General features: G+C 41.9%; 1 protein-coding gene across 1 annotated transcript in view; it reads left to right on the top strand.

Moving 5' to 3' along the window:
• LOC129530378 (uncharacterized) overlaps nucleotides 1–19002 on the top strand; it is a 29058-nt gene extending 10056 nt beyond the window's left edge. Inside the window, exons 5-14 of the mRNA XM_063703414.1 lie at nucleotides 187–208; nucleotides 484–525; nucleotides 4683–5035; nucleotides 5508–5529; nucleotides 5805–5846; nucleotides 10006–10358; nucleotides 10831–10852; nucleotides 11128–11169; nucleotides 13849–13890; nucleotides 18442–19002. Coding sequence (XP_063559484.1) covers nucleotides 187–208; nucleotides 484–525; nucleotides 4683–5035; nucleotides 5508–5529; nucleotides 5805–5846; nucleotides 10006–10358; nucleotides 10831–10852; nucleotides 11128–11169; nucleotides 13849–13890; nucleotides 18442–18518 — 1017 coding nt within the window. The 3' untranslated portion in view covers nucleotides 18519–19002. The remainder of the gene's footprint in view (nucleotides 1–186; nucleotides 209–483; nucleotides 526–4682; nucleotides 5036–5507; nucleotides 5530–5804; nucleotides 5847–10005; nucleotides 10359–10830; nucleotides 10853–11127; nucleotides 11170–13848; nucleotides 13891–18441) is intronic.
• Nucleotides 19003–20229: the final 1227 nt, after the last annotated feature.

Genomic DNA, 20229 nt, shown 5'->3' with positions numbered 1-20229 from the left:
ACATTCTGTGGGAAAAGGTGTTGTCTTTTCCACAGGTGTCCTCCGTGCTAGTTTTGGGGGACTTCGATCTTTGACTCAATCACTATACCCCTTCTAATTTTCTCAAGTTGTTGAGAGAATATCAGATCTGTGTGACGTGCATGGCAACATTTCACCCTCCTAATGTTTTCTTTTCTATAATTGCAGGAGCCATTGACACTGGAGAACGGTACGTACCCTGAAATAACTCACTTCCTGTGGGAAAAACTTTGTCTCTAGGGTACAGAAACCTGATTCTGGGCTCCTTTTGGGAAGGAGGATTTGGGGTCTGGTGAGACAAATGATTTTGCAAGAATAAAACAATGTCCAGAGGGGCTATAGGGATGTCTGTGAAGCAGAGGAAACATCAGGGGATCCTGTGTGAAGCACCCGGGCTTCAGCTGGGGTGGGAGGAGTGGATGGGCCTCTCTCTAATGACTTATCTTGATGTTTGTGTTTCTACAGATTTGATTGTGGAGAGCATATCTGATGATGAGGATTTTGCAGGTAGGTAACTACTTTCCATGTAAGATCCAATGGGAGAGAGTTCCCAGGGGCCTTTGGGGTATCCATGCTCTTTGGGACGTTGAGGGAGGAGGCATGAAATCAAAACAAAAAAGGAAATATGTGTCAAATTGTATTTGGTCTTTTCCAGGTTTATTGGCATAATAGTAAGAACTGTCTCTCTGGGCTATGAGGGTGCTGTGTTATGTGAAGGTGGTCTTTCCCAGAACACCTGGCCTTTTCTTTTCTGCCTCTGCCAAACAGCCTTTAACAGCCTTTGGGTTGGATTAGTCAGCACTCCTTGGGATTGTGCAGAAGAGGTTTGGGGTCACATCGAGTGTCACCTGTGGTGAACAGAATCTGAGGGACACAACTCTCTCACAGGCACTTCCTTCAACCTGGAGACAGAGTTCTCCCGGTGTGTGCCCAGGGGTGGAGGAGAAATTGACAGTCTGCCTCTGAACTTTTAGGACTTTCAGAAGCACTCATGTTTCCATCCTCGCTGTTGACTCCTAGCTTAAAGGGAGCTCCCGGAGTGAATGAGGAGGCAGGATGGGACCCTGGCAGTTTGATGGCAACACCTGTTTTCCTCTGCACTGGGCCATGGAGGACATTACACACCTTGGTGAGAATCAGGAAGTGAGGCTAATCACATCTGAAATTGAGATGGGCCTTGAGTCATATAAATAATTTGGAAAAGATGCATTTTATTACCCTATTGAAAGAAACCATTTATGGCCAGGTGCGGAGACCTGTAATCCCAGCACTTTGGGAGGCTGAGACGGGCAGATCACAAGGTCAGGAGATTGAGACCATCCTGGCTAACACAGTGAAATGCCATCTCCACTAAAAATACAAAAAAAAAAAATTAGCCAGGCGTGGTGGCAGGCGCCTGTAGTCTGAGCTACTCGAGAGGCTGAGGCAGGAGAATGGCATGAACCCAGGAGGCAGAGCTTTCAGTGAGCCGAGATCGCACCACTGCACTCCAGCCTGGGCAACAGAGCGAGACTCCACCTAAAAAAATAAAAATAAAAATAAACCATTTATTTCTCACTCCAGCAGGATAAATGGTTTTCAGTATCCACTTAACTGCTCATTGACTCTTACTGTAGATGAGGAGGTGGCCAGCAGCCCCTGCCCTCCCCCCATCATAGGCCCAGGGTAATCAACAATTGACCGGATATAATGGAAGAGTGGTGCATTTGGAGGTATCTGTATTAATGGGACCCACATGATGTGGGTGAGAGCTATTAGGGTGAGAAAAAACCTGGGAACCCAATGAAATATGTAAACATTAAACAAAACATTGTTGAAATCTCCATTGTACTTTAGTAGTTGAAGTCATGCTTGTGGTCATCACTGCCCTTCCCAAACATAACAAGCTACTTAATATCACATGGACCCGTGCCTTGAGGAATGATGATCAGTTTGTAAAATGACAATAAAACAATTGTTTGCCTCTATAAGCCACAATATTTCATCCATATATTTCAATTTCCATGTGTAAGTATAGTTCAAATGTCAGAAATTTATTATTATCTAATAGAATATGCATGGTATATCAATGATCAATAATTATCGTACTATTTCTATTAACAATTATTTGTATGATGAAAAAAGCAGACTCCCATTCTTGGATTTTTCTCAGTTTGCACACATTAGCATGACAGGACCATGTGGACATAATATGTGCCAGCAGGAGGCCAGGACCAGAGGCTTTTCTTGTTAGCTAAGATTTCTAAATGTATTACATATTCATGGTTAGAAATAACTCTAAATATCATAAAGGGTTAGCAAGGAAGTTTCCCTTCCACTCTGAACTTCCAAACACCAAGTCAACATTTTTGCTTGCATATCATTTCTACAATCTATGTGCAAGTAGAAACATGTGCCTGGAATGCATGCTGATGCATGATCATGTTTACACAAAATTCTCTGCCCCCTGCATATATATATATATTGCCCCATATATAACTGGGCAATTCACCTTAGTTACCATTCCACATTTCAAATGTAAATGCATTGTATTGTTTCAGAGCTATAAAGTACTGCACCCTATGACTATTCCCAAAATTACTTAAGCACCCATTATGGGTATCCATTTGTTCTGCTTCCAGTCTTGCTTTTACAACTAATGTGGTAGTGAATAGCACTATGTTGAGTAGAAGTGGTGAACGTGGGGCCGGGCGTGGTGGCTCACACCTGTAATCCCAGCACTTTGGGAGGCCGAGTCAGGCGGATCACAAGGTCAGGAGATTAAGACCATCCTGGCTAACACAGTGAAACCCCGTCTCTACTGAAAATATGAAGAATTAGCCAGGCGTGGTGGCGGGCGCCTGTAGTCCCAGCTACTTGGGAGGCTGAGGCAGGAGAATGGCGTGAACCTGGGAGATGGAGCTTGCAGTGAGCCGAGATCATGCCACTGCACTCCAGCCTGGGCGACAGAGCAAGACTCTGTCCCAAAAAAAAAATAAAAAAGAAAGAAATGGTGAACGTAGTGGGCATCTTTGTCTTGTTCCAGTACTCAGGGGGAATGCTTTCAACTTTCCCCCATTCAGGATAATGTTGGCTGTGGGTTTGTCACAGATGGCTTTTATTACCTTAAGGTATGTCCCTTCTATGCCGATTTTGCTGAAGGGTTTTAATAATGAAGAAATGCTGGATTTTCTGAAATGCTTTTTCTGTATCTGTTCAGATTATCGTGTGATTTTTGTTTTTAATTTTATTTATGTGATGTGTTTTTTTTAACTTTTATTTTAAGTTCAGGGGTACATGTGCAGGATGTGCAGGTTTGTTACATATGTAAATGTGTGTCATGAAAGTTTGTGGTACAGATTATTTCATCACCCACATATTAAGCCTAGTATCAGTTATTTTTCCTGATCCTCCCCCTCCTCCCAACTTCTGTCCTCCAGTAGGCCCCACACTCACAAATTCTAAGAGGAGTGGGAGACCACGCAGGCCAGTGTGGCCCACTTCAGTTGTGAAGTTAATTTGCTCAGCAACTGGCCAAAGCCTATAAGGATAGGTGCTGTATTTTAGTAGATTTAGTAATATTATCTTCCCAAGCCCTAAAATGCTCAAATCCTGCCAGCTGAAAATGGTGAGGGACAGATAGGAACTCTTTGCGGCACTTGGTTATTAGCCTGGCTTCCATCCCCTCATGGCAACTGTCTTGTGCATGTGGGTTAAAGACCCTCAGCCTCAAGCCAAGCCTTCTCCATGAGGAGCCATCTCACTATGGACTGGCTAGTGCCGTGTATGGCCACTAGCCCAACTGAAACAAAATGTTGCTTTAAAACAAACGTAAATCTCATACAACAGGCAAATGCAGAAGCAGCATGGTCTTGCAAGTGTAAAGAGGACAGTCGCAATTTTGCTGGACTTCGACCTGGGTAGAAGACATGAGGGAACTCTGTCACTGAATCATGGTAGAATTCAAGGCCACTTGTAGACTATTGCATGTTACAAAAGGTGGCCTTTAGCTGCTAAGCAAAGGCCTCTGTTTCTCATTTCTTCCCTGTTCATCTTCTTGGTCATCCTTCTTCTGCAAGAGAAAAGAGCCCAAGCAAAAGGCAGTTTCAGTATTAATCTGACTGAAGTTTTGTGCAGTTTATTATTATCCAGGTAATCAGGTGCAACCTGCTCTGCCTACAACCCCCCCACCCCTGCTCTGTGTTTTCATTTAATAAATATTTCGGTCTACTCATTATGTGCTAGATTTTCTGGAGACCACAGAGTAAATGAGATAGAATCTTTATGTTGACAGCTAAGTTAGATTTAACATAACTGACAAAAATTAAAATTTCTGATTTCTTGTCAAAATATTTTGTAGGTGTGAATGCATACTGAATGTAAAGTGGTTAACAAAAAAAATCACACTTACACTCATGGAAGGCTTTTCATGAATTTGTCAATTTCTATTTTTTTATATTTCCCCACTTCACTGGATAATGCATATCTGAACCTGGAAACTGATTCCCACTGCAGAAAGTGTTCTGAGTCATGTCTCTTAGCTTCACTAGTGCAGGTCCACCCGGAAGGATGGCCTAGCATCAGCTCGGCCCATGCTGTGATCAGCCACCTCCATGCACCACACCAAGCAAGCTCCCTGGGTGATTCACCACCAGGGCACTGACCTTTACTCTGTGTTCTCCTAGCTCCTTGTGGGAGTGCTGTACAAGACATCTCTGAAGAAGACACTGTATATGACATCTGTAATGACGCTGTAGACATCTCTGATGAGGACACTGTAGATATCTCTAATGAGGCTCCTGTACATGACATCTCTAATGAGGCTGCTGTATGTGACATCTCTAAGGATGCTGTAAACATCTCTGAGGCTGCTGTACGTGACATCTCTAATGACGCTGTAGACATCTGTAATGAGGCTGTTGTACATGACATCTCTAATGAGGACACTATAGAAGACATCTCTTATGAGGACACTGTATACGACATCACTAATGAGGATGCTGTACGATACATCTGTAAAAAAGAAGATGCTACCAAGGTAAAACACTTTCCTTTGTCTTGAACAGAAATGTTGCTTTCCTGGCTTCTTTCCAATCAGATGTAGACATGAACATCTGCCAATGTGGGTTATTTATGCCATCTGCAATTCCCTTGGTGTGGTGCTATTGATTGGCAACCTCTCATCAACCCATGCCGGGCACACTGGGGCGTGGTAGATGGCAGCATCCACGATCCACTGCAATGTAGAGGTGTTTCCCTCCACAGCAGTTTTCCCCTGTGGATTAAGAGTTATGAAACTGCCAATCTAAATGCACTTTAAAGATACATTCTGTGGGAAAAGGTGTTGTCTTTTCCACAGGTGTCCTCCGTGCTAGTTTTGGGGGACTTCGATCTTTGACTCAATCACTATACCCCTTCTAATTTTCTCAAGTTGTTGAGAGAATATCAGATCTGTGTGACGTGCATGGCAACATTTCACCCTCCTAATGTTTTCTTTTCTATAATTGCAGGAGCCATTGACACTGGAGAACGGTACGTACCCTGAAATAACTCACTTCCTGTGGGAAAAACTTTGTCTCTAGGGTACAGAAACCTGATTCTGGGCTCCTTTTGGGAAGGAGGATTTGGGGTCTGGTGAGACAAATGATTTTGCAAGAATAAAACAATGTCCAGAGGGGCTATAGGGATGTCTGTGAAGCAGAGGAAACATCAGGGGATCCTGTGTGAAGCACCCGGGCTTCAGCTGGGGTGGGAGGAGTGGATGGGCCTCTCTCTAATGACTTATCTTGATGTTTGTGTTTCTACAGATTTGATTGTGGAGAGCATATCTGATGATGAGGATTTTGCAGGTAGGTAACTACTTTCCATGTAAGATCCAATGGGAGAGAGTTCCCAGGGGCCTTTGGGGTATCCATGCTCTTTGGGACGTTGAGGGAGGAGGCATGAAATCAAAACAAAAAAGGAAATATGTGTCAAATTGTATTTGGTCTTTTCCAGGTTTATTGGCATAATAGTAAGAACTGTCTCTCTGGGCTATGAGGGTGCTGTGTTATGTGAAGGTGGTCTTTCCCAGAACACCTGGCCTTTTCTTTTCTGCCTCTGCCAAACAGCCTTTAACAGCCTTTGGGTTGGATTAGTCAGCACTCCTTGGGATTGTGCAGAAGAGGTTTGGGGTCACATCGAGTGTCACCTGTGGTGAACAGAATCTGAGGGACACAACTCTCTCACAGGCACTTCCTTCAACCTGGAGACAGAGTTCTCCCGGTGTGTGCCCAGGGGTGGAGGAGAAATTGACAGTCTGCCTCTGAACTTTTAGGACTTTCAGAAGCACTCATGTTTCCATCCTCGCTGTTGACTCCTAGCTTAAAGGGAGCTCCCGGAGTGAATGAGGAGGCAGGATGGGACCCTGGCAGTTTGATGGCAACACCTGTTTTCCTCTGCACTGGGCCATGGAGGACATTACACACCTTGGTGAGAATCAGGAAGTGAGGCTAATCACATCTGAAATTGAGATGGGCCTTGAGTCATATAAATAATTTGGAAAAGATGCATTTTATTACCCTATTGAAAGAAACCATTTATGGCCAGGTGCAGAGACCTGTAATCCCAGCACTTTGGGAGGCTGAGACGGGCAGATCACAAGGTCAGGAGATTGAGACCATCCTGGCTAACACAGTGAAATGCCATCTCCACTAAAAATACAAAAAAAAAAAAAATTAGCCAGGCGTGGTGGCAGGCGCCTGTAGTCTGAGCTACTCGAGAGGCTGAGGCAGGAGAATGGCATGAACCCAGGAGGCAGAGCTTTCAGTGAGCCGAGATCGCACCACTGCACTCCAGCCTGGGCAACAGAGCGAGACTCCACCTAAAAAAATAAAAATAAAAATAAACCATTTATTTCTCACTCCAGCAGGATAAATGGTTTTCAGTATCCACTTAACTGCTCATTGACTCTTACTGTAGATGAGGAGGTGGCCAGCAGCCCCTGCCCTCCCCCCATCATAGGCCCAGGGTAATCAACAATTGACCGGATATAATGGAAGAGTGGTGCATTTGGAGGTATCTGTATTAATGGGACCCACATGATGTGGGTGAGAGCTATTAGGGTGAGAAAAAACCTGGGAACCCAATGAAATATGTAAACATTAAACAAAACATTGTTGAAATCTCCATTGTACTTTAGTAGTTGAAGTCATGCTTGTGGTCATCACTGCCCTTCCCAAACATAACAAGCTACTTAATATCACATGGACCCGTGCCTTGAGGAATGATGATCAGTTTGTAAAATGACAATAAAACAATTGTTTGCCTCTATAAGCCACAATATTTCATCCATATATTTCAATTTCCATGTGTAAGTATAGTTCAAATGTCAGAAATTTATTATTATCTAATAGAATATGCATGGTATATCAATGATCAATAATTATCGTACTATTTCTATTAACAATTATTTGTATGATGAAAAAAGCAGACTCCCATTCTTGGATTTTTCTCAGTTTGCACACATTAGCATGACAGGACCATGTGGACATAATATGTGCCAGCAGGAGGCCAGGACCAGAGGCTTTTCTTGTTAGCTAAGATTTCTAAATGTATTACATATTCATGGTTAGAAATAACTCTAAATATCATAAAGGGTTAGCAAGGAAGTTTCCCTTCCACTCTGAACTTCCAAACACCAAGTCAACATTTTTGCTTGCATATCATTTCTACAATCTATGTGCAAGTAGAAACATGTGCCTGGAATGCATGCTGATGCATGATCATGTTTACACAAAATTCTCTGCCCCCTGCATATATATATATATTGCCCCATATATAACTGGGCAATTCACCTTAGTTACCATTCCACATTTCAAATGTAAATGCATTGTATTGTTTCAGAGCTATAAAGTACTGCACCCTATGACTATTCCCAAAATTACTTAAGCACCCATTATGGGTATCCATTTGTTCTGCTTCCAGTCTTGCTTTTACAACTAATGTGGTAGTGAATAGCACTATGTTGAGTAGAAGTGGTGAACGTGGGGCCGGGCGTGGTGGCTCACACCTGTAATCCCAGCACTTTGGGAGGCCGAGTCAGGCGGATCACAAGGTCAGGAGATTAAGACCATCCTGGCTAACACAGTGAAACCCCGTCTCTACTGAAAATATGAAGAATTAGCCAGGCGTGGTGGCGGGCGCCTGTAGTCCCAGCTACTTGGGAGGCTGAGGCAGGAGAATGGCGTGAACCTGGGAGATGGAGCTTGCAGTGAGCCGAGATCATGCCACTGCACTCCAGCCTGGGCGACAGAGCAAGACTCTGTCCCAAAAAAAAAATAAAAAAGAAAGAAATGGTGAACGTAGTGGGCATCTTTGTCTTGTTCCAGTACTCAGGGGGAATGCTTTCAACTTTCCCCCATTCAGGATAATGTTGGCTGTGGGTTTGTCACAGATGGCTTTTATTACCTTAAGGTATGTCCCTTCTATGCCGATTTTGCTGAAGGGTTTTAATAATGAAGAAATGCTGGATTTTCTGAAATGCTTTTTCTGTATCTGTTCAGATTATCGTGTGATTTTTGTTTTTAATTTTATTTATGTGATGTGTTTTTTTTAACTTTTATTTTAAGTTCAGGGGTACATGTGCAGGATGTGCAGGTTTGTTACATATGTAAATGTGTGTCATGAAAGTTTGTGGTACAGATTATTTCATCACCCACATATTAAGCCTAGTATCAGTTATTTTTCCTGATCCTCCCCCTCCTCCCAACTTCTGTCCTCCAGTAGGCCCCACACTCACAAATTCTAAGAGGAGTGGGAGACCACGCAGGCCAGTGTGGCCCACTTCAGTTGTGAAGTTAATTTGCTCAGCAACTGGCCAAAGCCTATAAGGATAGGTGCTGTATTTTAGTAGATTTAGTAATATTATCTTCCCAAGCCCTAAAATGCTCAAATCCTGCCAGCTGAAAATGGTGAGGGACAGATAGGAACTCTTTGCGGCACTTGGTTATTAGCCTGGCTTCCATCCCCTCATGGCAACTGTCTTGTGCATGTGGGTTAAAGACCCTCAGCCTCAAGCCAAGCCTTCTCCATGAGGAGCCATCTCACTATGGACTGGCTAGTGCCGTGTATGGCCACTAGCCCAACTGAAACAAAATGTTGCTTTAAAACAAACGTAAATCTCATACAACAGGCAAATGCAGAAGCAGCATGGTCTTGCAAGTGTAAAGAGGACAGTCGCAATTTTGCTGGACTTCGACCTGGGTAGAAGACATGAGGGAACTCTGTCACTGAATCATGGTAGAATTCAAGGCCACTTGTAGACTATTGCATGTTACAAAAGGTGGCCTTTAGCTGCTAAGCAAAGGCCTCTGTTTCTCATTTCTTCCCTGTTCATCTTCTTGGTCATCCTTCTTCTGCAAGAGAAAAGAGCCCAAGCAAAAGGCAGTTTCAGTATTAATCTGACTGAAGTTTTGTGCAGTTTATTATTATCCAGGTAATCAGGTGCAACCTGCTCTGCCTACAACCCCCCCACCCCTGCTCTGTGTTTTCATTTAATAAATATTTCGGTCTACTCATTATGTGCTAGATTTTCTGGAGACCACAGAGTAAATGAGATAGAATCTTTATGTTGACAGCTAAGTTAGATTTAACATAACTGACAAAAATTAAAATTTCTGATTTCTTGTCAAAATATTTTGTAGGTGTGAATGCATACTGAATGTAAAGTGGTTAACAAAAAAAATCACACTTACACTCATGGAAGGCTTTTCATGAATTTGTCAATTTCTATTTTTTTATATTTCCCCACTTCACTGGATAATGCATATCTGAACCTGGAAACTGATTCCCACTGCAGAAAGTGTTCTGAGTCATGTCTCTTAGCTTCACTAGTGCAGGTCCACCCGGAAGAATGGCCTAGCATCAGCTCGGCCCATGCTGTGATCAGCCACCTCCATGCACCACACCAAGCAAGCTCCCTGGGTGATTCACCACCAGGGCACTGACCTTTACTCTGTGTTCTCCTAGCTCCTTGTGGGAGTGCTGTACAAGACATCTCTGAAGAAGACACTGTATATGACATCTGTAATGACGCTGTAGACATCTCTGATGAGGACACTGTAGATATCTCTAATGAGGCTCCTGTACATGACATCTCTAATGAGGCTGCTGTATGTGACATCTCTAAGGATGCTGTAAACATCTCTGAGGCTGCTGTACGTGACATCTCTAATGACGCTGTAGACATCTGTAATGAGGCTGTTGTACATGACATCTCTAATGAGGACACTATAGAAGACATCTCTTATGAGGACACTGTATACGACATCACTAATGAGGATGCTGTACGATACATCTGTAAAAAAGAAGATGCTACCAAGGTAAAACACTTTCCTTTGTCTTGAACAGAAATGTTGCTTTCCTGGCTTCTTTCCAATCAGATGTAGACATGAACATCTGCCAATGTGGGTTATTTATGCCATCTGCAATTCCCTTGGTGTGGTGCTATTGATTGGCAACCTCTCATCAACCCATGCCGGGCACACTGGGGCGTGGTAGATGGCAGCATCCACGATCCACTGCAATGTAGAGGTGTTTCCCTCCACAGCAGTTTTCCCCTGTGGATTAAGAGTTATGAAACTGCCAATCTAAATGCACTTTAAAGATACATTCTGTGGGAAAAGGTGTTGTCTTTTCCACAGGTGTCCTCCGTGCTAGTTTTGGGTGACTTCGATCTTTGACTCAATCACTATACCCCTTCTAATTTTCTCAAGTTGTTGAGAGAATATCAGATCTGTGTGACGTGCATGGCAACATTTCACCCTCCTAATGTTTTCTTTTCTGTAACTGCAGGAGTCATTGACACTGGAGAACGGTACGTACCCTGAAATAACTCACTTCCTGAGGGAAAAACATTGTCTCTAGGGTACAGAAACCTGATTCTGGGCTCCTTTTGGGAAGGAGGATTTGGGGTCTGGTGAGACAAATGATTTTGCAAGAATAAAACAATGTCCAGAGGGGCTATAGGGATGTCTGTGAAGCAGAGGAAACATCAGGGGATCCTGTGTGAAGCACCCGGGCTTCAGCTGGGGTGGGAGGAGTGGATGGGCCTCTCTTTAATGACTTATCATGATGTTTGTGTTTCTACAGATTTGATTGTGGAGAGCATATCTGATGATGAGGATTTTGCAGGTAGGTAACTACTTTCCATGTAAGATCCAATGGGAGAGAGTTCCCAGGGGCCTTCCCGGTATTCATGCTGCTTGGGAGGTTGAGGGAGGAGGCATGAAATCAAAACAAAAAAGGAAATATGTGTCATATTGGATTTGGTCTTTTCCAGGTTTATTGGCATAATAGTAAGAACTGTCTCTCTGGGCTATGAGGGTGCTGTGTTATGTGAAGGTGGTCTTTCCCAGAACACCTGGCCTTTTCTTTTCTGCCTCTGCCAAACAGCCTTTAACAGCCTTTGGGTTGGATTAGTCAGCACTCCTTGGGATTGTGCAGAAGAGGTTTGGGGTCACATCGAGTGTCACCTGTGGTGAACAGAATCTGAGGGACACAACTCTCTCACAGGCACTTCCTTCAACCTGGAGACAGAGTTCTCCCGGTGTGTGCCCAGGGGTGGAGGAGAAATTGACAGTCTGCCTCTGAACTTTTAGGACTTTCAGAAGCACTCATGTTTCCATCCTCGCTGTTGACTCCTAGCTTAAAGGGAGCTCCCGGAGTGAATGAGGAGGCAGGATGGGACCCTGGCAGTTTGACGGCAACACCTGTTTTCCTCTGCACTGGGCCGTGGATGACATTACACACCTTGGTGAGAATCAGGAAGTGAGGCTAATCACATCTGAAATTGAGATGGGCCTTGAGTCATATAAATAATTTGGAAAAGATGCATTTTATTACCCTATTGAAAGAAACCATTTATGGCCAGGTGCGGAGACCTGTAATCCCAGCACTTTGGGAGGCTGAGACGGGCAGATCACAAGGTCAGGAGATTGAGACCATCCTGGCTAACACAGTGAAACCCCGTCTCCACTGAAAATACAAAAAAAAAAAAAATTAGCCAGGCGTGGTGGCAGGCGCCTGTAGTCTGAGCTACTCGAGAGGCTGAGGCAGGAGAATGGCATGAACCCAGGAGGCAGAGCTTGCAGTGAGCCGAGATCGTGCCACTGCACTCCAGCCTGGGCATCAGAGTGAGACTCCATCTAAAAAAAAAAAAGAAAGAAAGAAACCATTTGTTTCTCACTCCAGCAGGATAAATGGTTTTCAGTATCCACTTAACTGCTCATTGACTCTTACTGTAGATGAGGAGGTGGCCAGCAGCCCCTGCCCCCCATTGTAGGCCCAAGGTAACCAGCAATTGACTGGATATAATGGAAGAGTGGTGCATTTGGAGGTATCTGTATTAATGGGACCCACATGATGTGGATGAGAGCTGTTAGGGTGAGAAAAAGCCTTGGAGCACAATGAAATATTTAAATATTAAACAAAACATTGTTGAAATCTCCATTGTACTTTAGTAGTTGAAGTCATGCTTGTGGTCATCACTGCCCTTCCCAAACATAACAAGCTACTTAATATCACATGGACCCGTGCCTTGAGGAATGATGATCAGTTTGTAAAATGACAATAAAACAATTGTTTGCCTCTATAAGCCACAATATTTCATCCATATATTTCAATTTCCATGTGTAAGTATAGTTCAAATGTCAGAAATTTATTATTATCTAATAGAATATGCATGGTATATCAATGATCAATAATTATCATACTATTTCTATTAACAATTATTTGTATGATGAAAAAAGCAGACTCCCATTCTTGGATTTTTCTCAGTTTGCACACATTAGCACGACAGGTCCATGTCCACATGATATGTGCCAGCAGGAGGCCAGGACCAGAGGCTTTTCTTGTTAGCTAAGATTTCTAAATGTATTACATATTCACGGTTAGAAATAACTCTAAATATCATAAAAGGTTAGCAAGGAAATTTCCCTTCCACTCTGAACTTCCAAACACCAAGTCAACATTTTTGCTTGCATATCATTTGTACAATCTATGTGCAAATAGAAACATGCGCCTGGAATGCATGCTGATGCATGATCGTGTTTACACAAAGTCCTCTGCCCCCTGCATATATCACTGGGCAATGCACCTTAGTTGTCATTCCACATTTTCAAATGTAAATCCACTGTATTGTTTCAGAGCTATAAAGTACTGCACCCTATGACTATTCCCAAAATTACTTAAGCACTCATTATGGGTATCCATTTGTTCTGTTTCCAGTCTTGCTTTTACAGCCAATGCTGTAGTGAATAGCACTGTGTTGAGTAGAAGTGGTGAATGTGGGCATCTTTGTCTTGTTCCAGTCCTCAGGGGGAATGCTTTGAACTTTCCCCCGTTGAGGATAATGTTGGCTGTGGGTTTGTCACAGATGGCTTTTATTACCTTAAGGTATGTCCCTTCTATGCCGATTTTGCTGAAGGATTTTAATCATAAAGAAATGCTGTATTTTCTCAAATGTTTTTTCTGAATCTCTTCAGATTATCATATGAGTTTTTGTTTTTAATTTTATTTATTTGATGTATCACATTTATTGACTTGCATATGTTAAACCATCCCTGTATCCCTGGTATGAAACCCACTTGATCATGGTGGATTATCTTTTTGATATGCTGTTGGATTCAGTTAGCTTGGTTGTAGCATTTCTTATTATTCCATCTGTGGAATGTATTGGTTTAAGTAATGAAAACATGTTCTATCTTCACTGCTTCGCACCTTGTGTTTCTTTAACAGCCTTCCCAATAGGGCAGCATAAAAGCAGGAGCCTTGCTAGTCTCCCGTTAACCTGGAATCCCCCCTTCTCTGCAGCTCCCTCACTGGACAGGATAGACTGGGCACCCAGGCCTCAAGGTAAGGACACACACTGTCACTTAGAGGTCCAGTGTCTGGAAAGGCCAACCTTGGGGGGGTGCTGCCAGCTTTACAGTGACAGAGGTGTTGGGAGGGACTGACCACCAATGCATAAGGCTGTGCTTTGTTGGTGACGTAAAGGATTATTTCTCAAATTTTTGGGGAGGGACAATCCCAAGGCCTCCCCTGGTCCTGGTGCTGGCTCTGCACAAAGGCAGTAAGACAGGGATGCTGGTAAGGCCTGACCTGTTGCGATGCTGGGAAGGAAGGTGCTGGGCTGAAATTCAGGAGGCTGAGGATGCAGCAGTCCCATAGGAGGTACATGACCTTCAGGATACATTTTCTTCATTGATGATCAATGGAAATGAGAAATCACTGACTATTTTTTGTATCATTGGAATCTACTCTCTACTGCTTGTGCTGTTCCTGTCTTTTGGGGAAGATGGAGGATCAATCAGTGTGTGCTGCACTGAGTGGAAAGAAGGAGAGCTGAGACAAAAATTAAGGGAGGATGAGAGACAGGGGGGACCTTCATCCAGGTGCTTGCAGAGTCTTCCTGTGGAGGAAAGCCCCGTGGCTCCCTGGGGAAGGAGCAGGGAGGGCTGCATGACTCCCACAATGAAGGGTGTGGTATGTCTGAGGACAGCCAGGCTGTTCTGTTAAGAGTCAGTGGCAGAGTGAGAAGCAGCAAGGCCAGGAGGGTGGCTGGAGGCCAGGCTCTGGATCATTCTTCATGTGATGGAAACAGCCGGAGCCCAGTGGGCTGGGAGGTGCTGGACACGGTGGCTGATGACAGAACAATGTGGAGAGAAGTGTGATGTGTCAAATCCTTACTTTGTTCTGGGCATTGTGCTAAACGTGGCTCATCCCACTTAGGGGCCGAAAGTTGCAGAGGTTTAGGAAGCTCACCCATGATACCGGAGCCCCCATCTCCTGCCTTAGGGCTGTCCCCCTTCTCACCCAGCCACCACCTGTTTTGGGGCAATACACAGAAGTGGTAACCTGTTATGGATAGGCAAGTAAATTCTGCTGTTTTTGTTATTCACAGAAAAAAACACTGGCTCGAGTGGGTTGGGAAGGTGACATACCAGAAGCATTTCATCTGGTTATTTCTATTAACGTGAATCCTATAGTATTGAAATACATAGGTTAGCATTTTTGGCCAATTTACTCAGCATTCTGGGTTAAAGGCTTTTATTTAATTAATTAATATTTTTATGTTTGAGACGGAGTTTCACTCTTGTTGCCCAGGCTGGAGTGCAACAGTACTATCTCGGCTCACTGCAACCTCCACCTCCCAGGTTCAAGCGAGTCTCCTGCCCTCTGCCTCCTAAGTAGCTGTGATTATAGGCTCATGCCACCATACCCAGCTAATTTTTTGTATTTTTGGTAGAAATGAGGGTTCACCATGTTGGTCAGGCTGGTCTCGAACTCCTGACCTCAGGTGATCCGCTCACCTTGGCCTACCAAAGTGCTGGGATTATGGGCATGAATCACCATGCCTGGTGTAAAGGCTTTTAAAACTCACTTGTATAAGTTGACTTAGTTTTCTTTAACCTTGTAGAAAAATACAAAAATGGCAATCTTTTTTATCACACAAATAATGTCTTTTTAATAGTGACTTTTTCTAATTGATATATTATGTACTTTTCATTCACTAATTATGAATTGCTTACATTTGAAGTGTTTTATGAATTAATATTTACTTGCATAGATGAAGATGACTAGTCATAGGCATTTTTACTAACCATACTCATTAAGCATAGCATGGACTCATGTGATGTCAAGGAGCTATTTTATTTGGTAAAAGGAAAAAGCCCAAGAATGAATGCAAGAACTGAAACAGTGGAGACACCTAGAATGACTTGTCTAAGATCTAAATCATTTTGTTGTCTTCCCAGTGTACCTATTATCCTGATCATTGTCATCAGCATTGATTGGGTCCTTTTAGCACAGATTTCTCAAAGTGGGCAACTCCATAACAGTTGGAAGCTTATGAATTCATATAATTTGTAAGAGGACAATTTGGGAGTACCTATTTTAAAATTCTAATAACCTGGTAATTTCATCCATGTCTAGGGTATTTTATGTAAAATATTTCCACAATTAGGAGAAATATGTCCATGGTGATTTTCTATGTAGCAGTGTTTTAATAGAATGGAAAATTGTTACAAACCAAATTTCCATCACAACGGAAATAGTAATACACTGAATAATAATACAGCAAATATTATGCAGGCTTTAAACATCAAAAAGGAGCTCAACTTCTGACTTCCGATGATGGTGTTGAAGTAGGTCACAGCTGGTTTACATTTTATTTTCATGTGGGAACTCTGGAAGTCTGCCTTAGTGATTTTACATGTAGCTAAATTTAGCTAATGAAAAGCTATTCGAAGTATGGCAAAATGGAACTTTAAAACAGTATCTTGTCAACAACCAAGAGGACCTGTTTCACATAAAGCCCACGCATTCATCTGCCTGTTCATCATTCTGTCTGTCCACACAGGCATCATTCATTAGTGGAACTGAGTGCCCACTGTCGAGCCGACAAGCCCATTACCTCCCTGTTCCTAGTCACACATTAATTCTTCAACAAATCCCTTTTGATAGATTGTGATTAAGCTTAGCTGCTATTTCCAATTGCTTCCCCAAGCGTACTTCTCACTGTTCTCCCATCACACCCTCCAGCCCATCCATGCAGGTTTCCTTTGCTTTTCTCATCTTACACCAAACTCCCTATTTTTACTCCCACTTCTACCTCCTCTCCAAGACAAAACAAACAAAACTAGTATTTTAAAACTTAGTTGTAATCTTCCTTCATGAAAATTTCTCCAACAGCCACTCCCATGGCCCTGTGTGTTCCGGATTTTTTTAAATATTGGCTATAAGGTTGAGCAAGTCAGGATATGCTTTTTTGGGGTACACACTGTTTTGTTTGTATTGATTCTTCCTATTGGAGGCATGGTCATTGCCTTCTCCTCTGGGGAGTTTATGCCAGTGCTCTTCAATAAGATTGGCAGGCAATTTTTCTTTTTTGTACTTAATTTTTTGTATGGTATTGAGATAATATTCTCATCAGATTAATTGAAAGTAGCCCCCTTCATTAATTTTATGGAAATGTTTTAATCGGATTAGAATGACAACTCCATTGTAATTTTGGATTTAGCCAATAATAGTATTACGGCTCTGTGTGTGAGAGAGAAAAAGAGAGAAAGGGAAAGAAAGAGACAAAGACCGATACTTCTTAACTACTGATTAAATTTACATAGAAGCTACTGAACTATTCAGGATTTTTATTTCTTCATGAGTTCATTTTAGAAAATTATACTTTCTAGGATTTTGTCTATTTTGTACACATTTTAAAATGTATTGGCATGATATCCATATTCATATGTTTACATACATAATAAATACATATGTAGATTTGAATACATATGTTTATTCATAATATCCACTGATTGTTTTGTAATCTCTGCTACTTCTGTGGTTATGTCTTCCTATGAATTTCTGATATGAATTTTGATTATTTCCCTTTTTTCTTGATAAATCTCACTAATGACTTTTGTATTAGACTTTTCTGGAAAACAACTGTTGGCTTTGTTACTTCTCCCTAGTATTGTTCTTGTTTTCTATTTCATCAATTTCTCATCTGTTATCCTTCCATTACATTATCTGCGTTTATTCTGATGTTACTTTTTCTAACTTGAGTTGTATGCTTAATTAACTTTCGGCCTTTCTGAGTTTCCAGTGTAAACAACTAAGCTTATAGATTGCTCTCACATAATGCTCTTTGCTGCATCTCACAATTTTCAGTTTGCACACATTTTATTATTTATTCATAAGAATTATCTAATTGCATTATGATTTTTACTGACATTAAAGTTTAGAAGTATGCTCTACATTTTCTACTGTTGCAACCAATGTTCTTGTGCACGAGTCTTTTCAATTTTTGCCAGTCTCCTTTAGGATAGATTTTAAGATGTCGGATTGTAGGTCAAAGTGTTACTGCTTTGCAACTTTGCTAAATGTTGCCAAATCCCTCTCCACAGGTGCCTAATGGGGCTTTCTTAGCAACAATGTGTGTACAGCCACACTAACATAGTTACATGTGGAACTTCTAAAATTTTGTCTCTAAAGTGGTATTAAGGTGATTTTTTAAAATTTTTTCAATGAGATTAAAAGCCATTTCTGTTTTTTTCCTTTATATTATTTGTTCATGTCTCTAACATGCTTACATGTGATTGTTGGTATTCTTCTTCCCTATATTTAGAGACTTGTTATATTTTAAGTATATTAAAACCTTTGTGATATGCCTGGCCGTGTTTTTTTCCTGTTTACCATGTATCTTTTGTACTTTTTTAAATTGAACTTCATGTCACGCTGAGGTTTTCTATTTTTATGTAACAAAACATTATAATTTCATTGTGTTCTCAGGGGTTGTTCTACCCCTTTCAAGGCTGCTGTTGACTTTCTACAGTAATATGTGTGGCATTGATGACAAGCAGCCAGTGTCTCCCATGTTTTGTAATAATTGATCTTTCTTTGTTTCAGATAACCCTGAGAAATATATTGACTGTCTCCACAGGGCTTATGATTTCTTCTCAGGTTTGAAAAATGCCCCCAGATGAGCAAGACGGGGCTGCCACATTGATGGAGCAGCTGCGGGACACACCCAAGAAACCTCCTGGAGAACACAGGGGACATTCACAGCTGGAGGCTGCATCTATGGCCGGGGTTTTCATCCATGAGCTGGGGACTTCATCCATGGGCTGAGGACTTCATCCACTACTGGGGACTTCATCCATGACTGGAGACTTCATCTGCGACTGAGGGCTTCATCCATGGGCTGGGGCCTTCATCCATGACTGGGGGCCTCATCCACGGGCTGGGGGCTTCATCCATGGGCTGGGGGCTTCATCCATGACTGGGGGCTTCATCCATGGGCTGGGGGCTTCATCCATGACTGGGGGCTTCATCCACGACTGGAGACTTCATCCATAGGCTGGGGGCTTCATCTACAGCTGGAGACTTCATCCACAGCAGGGGCTTCATCCTTGGCTGGTTTGCCTGATCTGTATCTGAGCCACAGATACAGATTATTAAACAGATAATAATTTTACTGACTTTCACTTTTATCGTTTTTGTTATTTACAGTTTTTGTTTCAAAAGTTGTTTGTTGATAATTTAATGAAATAACGAAACCAGAATTATCCCCTTTTAATTATTTCCTTGTGTCTATATAGAAAGAGTGGATTTAAGAAAATATTGAGATGCCCCTGTCTGTGTTTGTGAATTGGAGAGTTGGCCCTAAAACCTTTCTCTGGTAGCTTTCCAGAAGATTGCCCCACCTTACACTTGCTTTCTGTGGGTTCCAGAGGCTTCCATTTGAAAGGAGCCTCTCTCCCCACTCTGCCTCAGCCCACACCAGCTCTCCTGTAACCCACTGACTTTGTAAACGCTTTCTTCCACCTGCACCTCATTGAATTCAAGACTTTGGAAAATAGTCAAAAATTCTAAAAAGGTGGAAATGTGTGTGATCTGGAAATCCCTGCTGTAATATTTTTAATGGAATCTACTGGAAACTATTAGTTTATATTTTAAATAAAACCATCCCTTAGCACTAGAATATCAAGCCATTCATTTTTTAGCAGAACTTTGAGATATAATTTAAATACCATAAATTTCACCCCCATACAGTGTACAATTCAGTGGTTTCTAATATATTCACAGAGGTCTGCAAAAATTACAATTTAATTTTAGACATTAATATCATTTATTGACATCCTTACATGCATATAGATGTAGATATATGTAATTTTAATATCATCTTGAATATTATAGTATTTAACATTGTACTATAATAATATCTGTGTTTTTATATTGCTGTTTTATGTTGTTATTTTGAATGACGATGATCTCCAGGTACCTTTACACAGGTTTAAAATACACCTTTTTACAACTCGAGAAATTAAATTGTTTCTAGCAAATCACATAAGAAACACATATGCTATTGTTATAAAAATTCAAATACTGCTTAGGTCTATGGAATGAAATGTATCACTGCCAGCGCCCTGCCCACTCAGTCATCCACATCCACTTACACGCAGATAGACATGCTCATGTTTTTACATGACGTAATACTGCTTTGTGTGTTGTTCCCTGACTGGCTTTTCCATGTAAAATAGAATGTGGTGATCATTGCTTATGAGTGCATATAAGTCTCTCTCATTCTTATTTATAGTTGCATCATTATTCAACAGGGTATTTGACCATAATTTGGTCACTTTTTCATTGTGGAATTTTTATGTTGGATTCAGTTATTTGTTACTGTTACCTATA

Source organism: Gorilla gorilla, chromosome Y (assembly GCF_029281585.2).
Source record: "Gorilla gorilla gorilla isolate KB3781 chromosome Y, NHGRI_mGorGor1-v2.1_pri, whole genome shotgun sequence".
NCBI lineage: Eukaryota > Metazoa > Chordata > Mammalia > Primates > Hominidae > Gorilla > Gorilla gorilla.
The sequence above is the reverse complement of the archived record's forward strand: the minus strand, read 5'-3'. Positions and strand labels throughout refer to the sequence as shown.